Source organism: Capra hircus, chromosome 20 (genome assembly GCF_001704415.2).
Source record: "Capra hircus breed San Clemente chromosome 20, ASM170441v1, whole genome shotgun sequence".
Lineage (NCBI taxonomy): Eukaryota > Metazoa > Chordata > Mammalia > Artiodactyla > Bovidae > Capra > Capra hircus.
Window position 1 is genome coordinate 58,347,723 of NC_030827.1, and position 12,833 is coordinate 58,360,555.

General features: G+C 45.0%; 1 protein-coding gene across 1 annotated transcript in view; it reads left to right on the top strand.

Annotated features, from left to right (window-relative positions):
• The window catches only part of ANKH (ANKH inorganic pyrophosphate transport regulator), a 168,608-nt gene that overhangs the window by 107,039 nt on the left and 48,736 nt on the right, over positions 1-12,833 (top strand). Inside the window, exons 3-4 of the mRNA XM_018065615.1 lie at positions 3,928-4,046; positions 8,007-8,090. Of these exons, the coding sequence (XP_017921104.1) occupies positions 3,928-4,046; positions 8,007-8,090 (203 nt within the window). The remainder of the gene's footprint in view (positions 1-3,927; positions 4,047-8,006; positions 8,091-12,833) is intronic.

Consider the following 12,833-nt stretch of genomic DNA (forward strand, 5'->3'; position numbering starts at 1 on the left):
CTATGGGGTCGCAAGAGTTGGACATGAATTAGCAACTAAACAGGAACAGTGGCAATACTTAGGTATATTCATAGAGGTAGAGAAACTGACTTATACTGACCCCTATACGCTCAGGAGATCCAACCAGTCCATTCTGAAGGAGATCAGCCCTGGGATTTCTTTGGAAGGAATGATGCTAAAGCTGAAGCTCCAGTACTTTGGCCACCTCATGCGAAGAGTTGACTCATTGGAAAAGACTCTGATGCTGGGAGGGATTAGGGGCAGGAGGAGAAGGAGACGGCCGAGGATGAGATGGCTGGATGGCATCACTGACTCGATGGACATGAGTCTGAGTGAACTCCGGGAGATGGTGATGGACAGGGAGGCCTGGCATGCTGTGATTCATGGGGTCGCAAAGAGTCAGACACAACTGAGCGACTGAACTGAACTATACACTCAGACCACATGAGCCAACTGCACGCCCTGCTCTCAGCTTCCCAAACTCACACAACCTTTCTTTTCTGGCTGCTATCCTAGAGTCTCATGGGAAAAGAATTCTCTCTAGAAGCCACCTGTATAAGTTTGCTAGGTCTATCCTAGCAAAGCACCACAAACGGCAGAAGTGCATAGTCTCACAGTCTGGAGGCTGGAAGATCGAGGCGGTGGTGGTGAGGTTGGTTCCTTTGAAGGCCATGACCGAGAACCTGTCCCAGGCCCCTCTCCAGCTTCCGGGGTTCTGTGATATGTAGTGTCCTTTGGCTTGAGGAGGCATCCCCATGATCCTCTCTTGATGGTCTTGTGAGGTTGTCCTGTTGCACATTTCTCTAGGTCTCCAAATTCCCCGTTTAGAAGGGTACCAGTTGCCTTGGCTTGGAAGCCCACTGTCCTCCAGTGTCACCCTGCACGTGTGTGCTTGGTCGCTCAGTCATGTCCAGCTCTTCAATCCCATGGACTGTATCCCACGAGGCTCCTCTGTCCATGGGATTTTCCAGGCCAGAATACTGGAGTGGGTTGCCATTTCCTTTTCCAGGGGATCTTCCCCACCTAGGGATTGAACCGAGTCTCCTGCATAAAGGCAAATTCTTTACCATCTGAGCCACCAGGGAAGCCTCAGGGTCCCCCGACCTTCACTAATTATACCTGCAATGATCCTGATCCCAAATAAGGTCACCTTCTGAGGTCCTAAGGGCTAGGAGTCAACAAATGAATTGTGAGGGGACAGAGGTCAGCCCACACATCCCCCTCTGAATCTCAGCCTTTCTCCAGTCAGGTCCGTCCAGGCATTTATATCAGCTCTAACCTTTGCCAGGGAACCTTAGTTCTGAGCTATTCATAGCCAGCCCTGGGCTCCTGGACTTGGCATGCTCTGTTTGCCCAGCGTGGCTGCCTTTCCCATTGGCAGCTGCCTCTGCCAGGAGGGGCAAGGGGGCAGGATCAGGACATCCCTCTGGGGATCTCCACACAATGAACTTGACCGACAGTAAAAAGCATGTACAGATCAACAGCGGCCATGATTTCCAAGTCTCAGCACTCACAGTAAGCTGTGTGTGTGGCTCAGGAACATCTGCATCCCAGCTTCGGGTTTCAGCGGCTCATCTCAGATCTGAACACACTTCTCACCTTGCTGCAAAGTGGGGCTGGAGGACTCCCTCCCTGCCTCAAAGGGTTAGGTCACCTTCTGATCCAAGCAGGACATCACAGCTGCGCCCCTGGTCCCTGGCCATAACTAAGCCCTCTTCTCCCTTCTTTGCTCTTTCTGCCAAGTGCCAGCCTCCCTCCTGGGTTTCCCTTCCTGTTGCCTCAGTGGCTCTGCTGGCCTCACCAGCTCCACACCTGACACCTGGGCTCACCTGGCGGTTTGCCTTTTGATTTCCACCTCTGCTCCTCCTGGGAGGATTCAGATCTCCCCTCCTGCATTTGCCTCCCTCACCAGCCCTGTTTTCTGTCTGACTCAGTCATCTATTCCCCTGCCTCTTGAAATCACTTAGTCATACGTCACTCCCACTGGGATTCCCATTTGTGCATTTAAATATCTTTGTTTTCATCCTGAAGAGCATGCTTAATTCAACGTCCTCATAATTCCAGGCATATCCCAACAAAAGATGGGGGATTGTTTCTTTTTACCAATTAATATGGTAATAAACCCACAAAGAGTCAGAAACAGTTTAGTGACTGAACAACGACAATAACAAATGGCCACAAACAGTCCCCCACACTTTAAAATGGAGGAAGGGATTCTGATTGTTTCACAAAAAAGTAAGAGGGACATTTGACCTCCTTTCTGATTTCAAAGCAGCTTTTGCGCTTCTCAAGTACATAAATATTCATATTAATGAAAGAGGGAACACAGCAGGAACACTACTATTAGAGCACTATGTAAAACCCTATGAAAACACAAAGATTATTGTTTTCCTGCATGGTCTAAACTTTGTATCAATGAGGTAGGAAATAGTCAATATTTTATTTAACCTTTACTAAAATGTCAGGGGGCTTCCCTGGTGGCTCAGACGGTAGAGAATCTGCCTGTGATGCACGAGACCCAGGTTCAGTCCCTGGGTTGAGAGGAGCCCCTGGAGAAGGGAATGGCAACCCACTCCAGCATTCTTCTGCTTTCTAGGTGGCTCAGATGGTAAAGAATCTGCCTACAATGTGGGAGACCCAGGTTCAATCCCTGGGTTGGGAAGAGCCCCTGGGGAAGGGAATGGCTACCCAGTGCAGCATTCTTGCCTGGAGAATCCCATGGACAGAAAAGCCTGGAGACCCACAGTCCGTGGGGTCACAAAGAGTCATAGACAAATAACATACACACACACACACACACACACACACACACACACACACACAGCAGTGTCAGAGTGCTTAGTTCATACATTATGGAATGTTTCTCTTTCTACCTTTCTCACCCTTTGGCACGTACACATTCATTCAGCCTTTGTTGGTTAAAGCCCATTATCTTCTAGTCACACACTGGTCCCAAATCCTCACATTGGAGGGACTTGGAAAGCACAGAGACAGCACTTTTCCACTGGGCAAACTATACCCACAGTTTCCATCTCCCACAATTTTTGCCTTCCTTGGAAAAATGAAACAAAAGGAATTACAAACAGTGACTAGCTACGTTTAAATTTCTACTAAAAAGCCACGTTTTGTTGAATCCCTGTGTTGTACACCTGGAACTAGCATAATATTGTAGATCCATTAAACTTATTAAAGAAAAAAGAAAAGGCATATTAACACATAGGAATTTTCTCTTAGTAAATAATTAAGAATACCAACAGACATGAAGGGCTTCCCTGGTGGCTTAGTGGTAAAGAATCCCCCTGCCAGAGCAGGAGATGCAGGTTTGATCCCTGGAGAAGGAAATGGCGACCCACTCCAGTATTCTTGCCTGGGAAATTCCATGAACAGAGGAGCTTGGTGGGCTACAGTCCATGGGGTGGCAAAGCAGTCAGACACGACCTAGCGACTAAACAACAACTACATGGGCATTGAGCTTTCAACCCAGCCATCAAGCATTCTTTGATAATATCAAAAGAATGGAAACAACCTAAATATGTAATACTTGGAGATTGAGCAAGTGATACTCAATAAACCGGCAAAAAGGAATTCAGTACAACCAATCAAATATAGAAGCATGTTAGGGAAAGATGTTTATGGGTCACGAAAGAGTATGTAGGTAATATGATGCCATTTTTATGTTGAAACACCCACACACTCCACCACAAAACATCCATAAAACAACTGGATGATTAGCACCCGGAGTGTCGACCGTGACCCCTTCTGGGCAGAAGGATGGATGAGATTGTAGATGATTTTCTTCCTTTTGCTTATCTAGATTTTTCTACCAAATATATATACATATAATCTTTAAAATTGTTTTTAAACTTTTGAGATAAAAAGCTTATGAGGATAACTTTTTCTAAATATTGCCGTGCATTTCTTTTGCAGCATATAGTGACTTAGGCTACTATATCATCAATAAATTGCACCATGTGGATGAGTCGGTGGGGAACAAAACAAGAAGGGCCTTCCTGTATCTCGCTGCCTTCCCTTTTATGGATGCAATGGTGAGTACGGAAGATCGTTAGCATTTTTTTTTTTTAATTATGGTAAAAAAAAATACATAACCTAAAACTTACCATTTTAACCATTTTTATGTGTGCAGTTCAATGGCGTGTAGTATAGTCACATTGTTGTGAATCTTCAGAACTCTTTTCATCCTGGGATACCGACTCTATTCCTGTTAAATACTAACTCCCCATCCACCCCTCCCCCAGCCTCGGCAACCCAGAAATGGTAATGGGTCCACTTACTCCCTACAATGGATCCACTTACTCCTTGGAAGGAAAGTTATGACCAGCCTAGACAGCATGTTAGAAAGCAGAGACATTACTTTGCCAACAAAGGTCTGTCTTGTCAAGGCTATGGTTTTTCCAGTAGTCATGTATGGATGTGAGAGTTGGACGATAAAGAAAGCTGAGTGCCAAAGAATTGATGCTTTTGAACTATGGTGTTGGAAAAGACTCTTGAGAGTCCTTTGGACTGCAAGGAGAGCCAACCAGTCTATCCTAAAGGAGATCAGTCCTGAGCGTTCATTAGAAGGACTGATGTTGAAGCTGAAACTCCAATACTTTGGCCACCTGATGCGAAGAGCTGACTCATTGGAAAAGACCCTGATACTGGGAAAGATTGAGGGCAGGAGGAGAAGGGGACGACAGAGGATGAGATGGTTACTTGGCATCACTGACTCAATGGACATGAGTTTGAGCAAACTCCGGGAGTTGGTGATGGACAGGGAGGCCTGGCGTGCTGTGGTCCATGGGGTCACGAAGAGTCAAACATGACTAAGCAACTGAACTGAACTGAACTCCCTACAAAATGACCTACACCCTTGAGGCTCTCTTCACTGCCCTCCACACTTTTCTCACTGGAGGAATGTTCATATAACGTGAAATTTCCCATCTGAACCATTGTTAAGTGCAGTTGAGTGGCGCTGGGTGCTTTCACGTTGCTCTTCGCCCATCCCCACTGTCCACGCTCAGCTCTCTCCATCGTCCCCTCTGAACACTGACTCCCCACCCTCCCCCAGTCCCTGACACCCATCACTCTTACTTCTGTGTCTGGGAACTCAACTACTTGCGGTACCTCATGAATAGAATAATACAGTTCTTGTCTTTTGGTCGCTCTTTGGCGTATTTCACTTCACGGAATATCTTCGAGGTTCATGCATGTTGTAGCCTGTGTCAGAATGTCCTTTTCTAAGGCTGAGTAATATTTCTTGTATGTATAAGCTGTATTTTGTTTATCCTTTCATCCATCCATGGGCATCTGGGTTATTTCCACATTTGTCTGCTATGAATACTGCCACTAGGAAGATGAGTGTACAAATATCCCTTTGAGTCCTTACTGTAATTCTTTTGAGTATATACCCATAAGAGGGATTGCTAAATCATATAATAATTCTGCTTTTAAGTTTTTGAGGCTCCATCATACTGATGGAGAAGCTGCACCATTTCACCTCTCCACCAGCTGTGTGGAAGGGTTCCGACTGACCACTCACTGACTTTTAACCAGTTCATCTTGTCAGTTTGTTTTATGAGAATGGTCTGTATTTGCCACAAGTTCTGGTAGGAGGCAAGAGAGCTCCCTTGAAAATTTGATTCGAGTATAAATTCTTTTCTGATATATTCAGGCTCAAGAGATCAGGATAGCTTTCAGATAAACTTACCACTTGTGTGGTATAAGCACCCAAAGCTTTTTACAATAAGACTCACTTGAATATACTGATAGGGCTTGATTACTTTAATAACCAGCTTTGCTAGAGCAGATAAGGATGACTCACTTCCATAGATTAAATTCTTTGTCCTGATACTGAAAAGTTCTCAAATAATGCTTTTTTCCTATTCATCTGTATTGTAGATATAAAAGAGACTTAGCAAAAAATATATATATATATGTATGTATGTATATATATACACATATACATATATCTCCAATAATGGCTAATGGTGGAAAATAAACCCTTTCTTTTGGATCCATTTTAAATTACCCTTGGAAGGAAGCTTTAAAATATGATCATTTGTATGGGGTTATTTCTAGTTTTTAACAATTTTTCATTATGAAAAATTTTAGGCATACATGAAAGTAAACACAAATCATTAGCATGCAGCAAGGCATTTCTTATAAGAAGACAGCCTTTGATTTTACAGTTGTATAGGTTTTGTTTTGCTTTGCTTAACCACTCCTCTCCTCCAGTTCTGTATACATTAGATGTGTGAGGTGAGTGCACCTCTGTATCAAGGTTAAGGCAGCAGCCCCAAATCCTCGGAGGAAGGAGGCAAAGTACTAATAAAAATGCACGCGGTCCATCCTCTCAAATGTCAGCAGAAGTCTCACTGTGCCCACAGCTGGATTATGGGCACAGCCTCACTGAATCTGATGGCTTGCTAGTGGTGTGGGGGAGCCTTAGACAATAAACCCTCAGTTTCCATCGAAGGTTCTGATTTTCAGTCATCCTGACATCACTTTAGGCTAAGAATTTGGCCTTTGGAACACTTGTGCCTGGATTTCCTTTTTCTTACTTATCACCAGGTGTGTTTACTCTGGTAGCGCACACATACCTTCCACCCCTATGCCCCCTGCCTCCAAAAGAAAAAGGCCAAGGATTTGGGGTGTGTGGAAGCAGAGTCCCCACGGGGCCCAGGCTGGACTGAGGTGGCACCACAGTGCCCTCAAAGCAGTGAGAGAACTGAACGGGGTGACCGACCTTTTTCACAGCCTAAGAGAGTGAAAACCCAGCTTCCTAGGCAGAGTCTGAGATTCTAATGCCCTTCCTCCTATCTGCCCTGAGACTCTGCTAACACACAGAAGAACTACAATTATCAGGGGAAGCAAGACTAAAAGTGGCTCACAGGCTCGTTTGCCACAGAAGTTCCCAAAACTCAAAACGTTTGTGACCAGCACACTTTTCTTCCATGTTTTATCTACCAGCTCCTCCAAAAGACCAGTAGTAAGAGATTACTGATAAAGACCAAAATAATACATATCTTCTCCCCAAACACACATACACATGAACACGTGCACACACACACACACACACACACACACACACACACACACACACACACACACACACACACACACACCCTACAGCTTGGCCCTGATGTATTAGTTGGAGAGAATATTTTTGAAGCTTATCATCCAGGTCACTTTCAGTCAATAAAAACAGCCGACCATCCACAGTTCACAACTGTCATCTATACTTTGCGTTTCTTTTCATATTTGGCACCTTGGGACCTGTGAGCTGAGGAGGAAGTAGCGACAGAAGCAGTTACATAGTCTTGACGCAGACCTAGGCTATTCCCTAGGTGTGCTTGTGTTTAGCTCACGTGAAAGGTTATTTCTGTGTCAGTTCAGGTTGACCTTTACTAGTTAGAAAGATGATACTGAGACAGATCCTACTTTGAACTTCAAACCTTCTCCAAACCTGCCATCCCCTGGGCTTTTCGTTGTCTGCAGCCTTTCTAGCACCTTCCTCTTAATTCCCCTCAAAGGCACAAAGTGTCAGATCAGATCCTGTCCAAACTTGAAGAGAAGGAAGTGGTAGAGCCCTGATCAGTCAGCGGAAGCCTGTAATGACTGCAGTAACTCAGAACCAGCTTTGAACCCTCCTCATTGGAACCTGCTTCACAGACCAGAAAGCTGTGCTTTGTGACTCACACTGGCCCCCGTTCCTGGTATTCACCCAGATTTCCTGCCAGGCCCATGAATCAGGACACCAGTCTTCAGATAATTGGTACCAAACAAATACTATGTGGTCACTGGTTCCACTTAAAAACCTCACTTGGTCCTGGGTACCAGGTTAAGTTACAATCATTGTATCAATCAAAGATTCATTAAACTTGTGCTACTAAGATTGGGAGGTGGGTGGGTATAATGTCTATTTCAAGAACGCCCAGGAACTCATGAGAACCAGAAGTAACCTAATCCTCAATGTATCTCATGCCCAAATCTCTCCTTCCCGGCAGGCGTGGACCCATGCTGGCATTCTCTTAAAACACAAATACAGTTTCCTGGTCGGATGTGCCTCAATCTCAGACGTCATAGCTCAGGTAAGTGTGTGTGTGTGTTACAGCTGCTCCTTTCAGGTGACGGACAGAACTGACCGACACCTCATTTACGTCCATCCACTCTGCAGTGCATCCCTACTTGATTCAAATCAAACATGGACTTTGATAAATGCTTGTTAAATGAGTGAGCAAATGAACCCTCCCGTGATTACAGCGTGTAGAATCTTGCGAAAAGAGGGGATTGGAGGAATTGAATCTCACTATCAGAGGTTTTGACCTTTATTGTTAAGGCTCTTGCATTCGAAATGACTCTAAAGCCATGGCTAGCATGTGGTCACAGGGTCACTGTGCACCTGATGGGGTGGACACAGGGGCCTCTATGTGGCTGAGTCACTCCAGGCTAGGTTTAGAAGAGTGTGCCTAGAAAGTAGTCTTTAATTGTCATTGCCACCTGGGCAATTCAGGCATCTTGCCCCCAACTTAGAATCAGGAAATTGAGTCTGAGAACATTCTACTTCTGTCCAGTTTCCCCAGGGTCTGGCACCAGCCCTGGTTTCCATGCTCCATCCTTTCTTCTTCCATCAAAGATACCATGACAGGTTTTTGCAGAAGATATTTAATTGCTATACTCTGTAAGTTAGACTTAGTTCCTACAGTTGGGGATTTGGAGAGTGATCTCTTTATGGAGAAGGAGATGGACTGATTTCTAAACTTGCTTTCCAATTCTCAATTCTGTGCTAGGAACATGTCCACATGGTTCTTCCTGGTTTTTCCCTGCTCAGCATGCTAGTCTTTCAACCACCTTTTTGAAATAATCTACTATTCAACTGTTAGTACCTCCCTAAAGGCCAAGAATTAAATTTCCAAATTAATTGCATTGACCCCATGCATTGACTATTTAAAGTAATTTAAATTGCTTCCTGCTAACATTATGAGTGTGTGTCTTTGTCTGTGTGTGTGTATGAGTGTGTGTGCGTTTTCTAGCACATGCCTGAATACCCCCTAACATCATTCTTTGATGTATCTTTGTTAATTTTCTTATTGAGTTATTGGAGATTTTTTGCTTGGTCTTACTTTTGATTCATCCTCTGAGGGATGAACTGAACTGCCTCGTTCACGCTAATCACTTACTGAAATTAAGGGAAATTAAGGGAACACGTCTCATTTTTAACATGAGCATTGACGCCTGAGTGAGCATCTGTAGATGTGGTATCCTCAAAGGCAAAAAGAAAAACACACATCTTTGCCTTAGATAAATACAGCAAGCATCCAAGAGTAAAATAAATAAATCATATCCCTGAAAAATGCTTTCCCAGTATGCCCACAGCCTTTTTCCTTCTTAATTTTAAAACTAGTACTGACCCCTGCCTGCTGGGAGGGCTCAAAATTTCAGAATAAACCTACCTGGTTACTCGGGGCAATGGCAGCTGGATTCAGGTGCCATCTGACCTCGGGCTGTTCCAGGTGATATAGTTATTTTGAACCTTGTAGCTCGAGCTCCTGCCATGGTTTGGCTGAGGGAATAAATTCAGTTTTTGCTCTCACTCCCACCCTCCACTTCATTCCTCTCATTACTTGAAAGCATTTGTGAATTACCAGATCTGGTAATGAAAAAATAAATCCCAGGCAAAGTCCTTTTTTAGAAACATTTTTAAAGGTTTTTATTTTTATTTTTTAAATTATGAAAGTATGATAATGCATTTACAGGAGACTTGGAAAATCCAGAACAAAGTTACATGTAGTTTCACTATATATTACAATTTTTAAGTAGATGAATTAAGATCTTTGGTTGGAGTTTCAATATCAAGCTCTCAAAAAATTAATAAAATGAATATATAGAAAAGTAGAAGAATATGGTAGACCTGAAAAGCACCATGAACCAATTCAACATAATTAAGATTTGTACACTTTTCACACAGAAGTAGGATACAAATTATATTCAAGTTCCCATAGACTATAAACTAAGAGACATTGGAAATATCCAGGGACATAAAACAAGGTGCAAAAATTTCATGGTCTAAACATGAAAGTCCCTTGAAATACCACCTTGGCATAGATAGGAAGGGAGTGATCACCAATGATAACAGGGAAACAGTTTATAATGCCTTGAGTGTCAGTGCCAACTCCTGTTTAAAAAGTAATTTTTAGTAAGCTAACTAACTTCATATCATAATACAAAAAAACCTCTTGGTTTGGTTCCAACATGATACAGTTTTCTGTGTCACCATTTTAGTAATAATCACATCTTTTGTATAGATTTTATGATCACCTGGACATTCTTAGCTTGCTCAGTATTAAATGAAACTTTGTGGATGGGGGTGTTGTTAGACCTCTAGTTCTTTCCTCTTTCTGCTGCCGTCAGCCCTGGCCTTCTGAAGTCAGCTCAGACCCCAGAGATGGGATCCCAGGATCCCGGTTGAGTAATCTGGCCATACTACTGTAAGGCCCCTCGTCTCCTGCCTCTCCATTGCAGCCTTCTGGTGAGATCCCAGTCCTGAACCACCAATGGTGTGCGGCTTGCACCACTTGCACCCAGGTAGCAAGTGCTCCTGCAGAAAGTTTCACAATGGGGCAAACTGATCTCAGACACATTCACAGTCTCATCACTCACCTCAACTGACTCTAGGGACCATGTCCGAGGGTCTCCACCCACCTCACTGTCCCCAGCAGATCCCCTCACTGCCCACTTCACTGAGGAGCTCAAACCCACATGCCTACTCTCAGACCCCTGCCTCACCTCTGCTGTCCCCATTACAGGAAAGCACATGTCCCTCCTTGGTCCCAGGCCACTTCTTCCTCCAGTGCCTCTTAGCCCGTCCTGTCCTGCTTTCTGGGGAACCTTATTCATCAGTTATCAGTGACTCCTTCTCTCTCCCCTGGATCATTTCTCTTGACATGGAAACATGCTCAAACTTCTGCCTTCTTAAAACAACCACAACCCGTGACGGATTCATGTTGATGTATAGCAAAACCAATGTAATATTGTAAAGTAATTAGAATAAATTACAATTAAAATAAATACATTTAAATTAAAAAAAAAAAAAAAACACAACCACAGCATCAGCAACAAGCTTTTTCTGGCTCCCATGTACCTCTGTAGCTACAATTCTATTTTTTCACAGCCAAACCTTTCAGAAAGGTGGTTTGCACTCAGGGTCTCCATTTCTTCCCTTCTCTTTCCTTCTTTTACCTGCTGCAGACTGACTTCCGCCCCATCAGCTCACCCACACAGCTCTCACTAATGACCTGCTTGCCATTGAATCCAGTGCAGCAGTTCCCATTGACCTCATGGATGTCTCAGTAACTCTTCATTCTGTTGACTGCGCCCTCCTCCATGAAACACCCCTTCCCACTGGCTCTCACACCACCATATTGTGGTTTTTCTTCTACTTCTGACAGCCCAGGTCATCTATTGATGTGTAAATGCTGAAGTTGCTCAAGACCCATCCCTCCTCACTGTGTATTCTATTCATGAAGAATCTGATGGTTGCCCTGCATTTATACCATCTGTAACATGACTGATATTCACCAAATAATTGTCTGCAGTCAAGCCCTCTGCTCAGGGCTCTAGGCAAGGCATCTGAATGTCTCTATATTTCCACTCAGATCCTTCAAAGGCATCATAAGCCTCCATTCATAATCTTTGTGATCTTGATGACTGCATTTTTGAATGAACCTCTGCCCATGCCATCTGCTCAGAAATCCGGGAGCCACCCTCACAGCACCCCTCTCCATTCCCCTCTGTCTAAAACACTTAATCCTAGATGCTTCCTTATCAGCCCACTTCTCCCCATCTCTGCTGCTCTGTTCTGAGAGGTCAGCCCTCCCACCTGGATCCTTAGAGATGCCTCCTGCCCCCTGGCCTGCCCCTGTGCTCTGGGTCTCCTCCCTCCTTCCCCACTGGGACCACAGTAATCGATTCTTAGTGACATTCTGGCCACCTCACCCCCTCCTCAAACCTGCTTTCAAATTGCCTCCTTGGCGTTCTTAAGATAAAAAGCCAGTGTCCTGATCACAGGTTGAGAGGGGCTGAAAACCCACTGGCCCTGCTTCCTCCCCAGCCCAATCACTCTCCTCTGTCCCCTAGCTCTCTGCCCTCCAGCCCCTGGTCCTCCCTTCCAGACCCAATGCAGCCGAACCCCTCCCCCTGGGGGCTTTGCCTGCATCCTTCTGCCTAGAAGGGAATGCCCTGGCCTCTGCTCTCCCCACCCACCACCAGCTCCCGCAATCCGCTGCCAGCCAGCTGCCTGGGCTCTGGGTCTCAGCTCAGATGCACCCCGACAGGGCGACCCCCCTTCACTTCACAGCCTCCTTCCCACTCCCAGCACCGCCACCCTCTTCCCTTCACTGGCCTTGTCAGAGGTTGACCATGACTCCTGCCTTTCCCGTGAGGTTGTCAGCTCTAGGAGAACAGAGTCTGGGACCACCTTATCCATCACTGAATCTCCAGCCCAGAGCAGGCTCCCCCCTGGGAAAATCCTTACTACTGAGCCTGTAGGTTCCGCTTGCAAAATAACCCAATACGGTTTTGATGGCTGTATCAGATTCGAAAATCTTAATTCTGGATTGAAATGCAGAAGGGCCAGCTGTTGTTTTAAACTGATAACTGACCCAACCCACAGTGAAGATGTAAGATGTACAATAAGTGTTGGACCACATGGCATCAAGCTAGTAACAGCACGGAGGAGGCTGACAAAACCATCACTCTGGCCTTGGACTGCTCTGGGCCGAATGTCTCCTGCCGCCTCTGCCCCACTCTAGCCCACTCTGCTGCTCCTTCTGGTC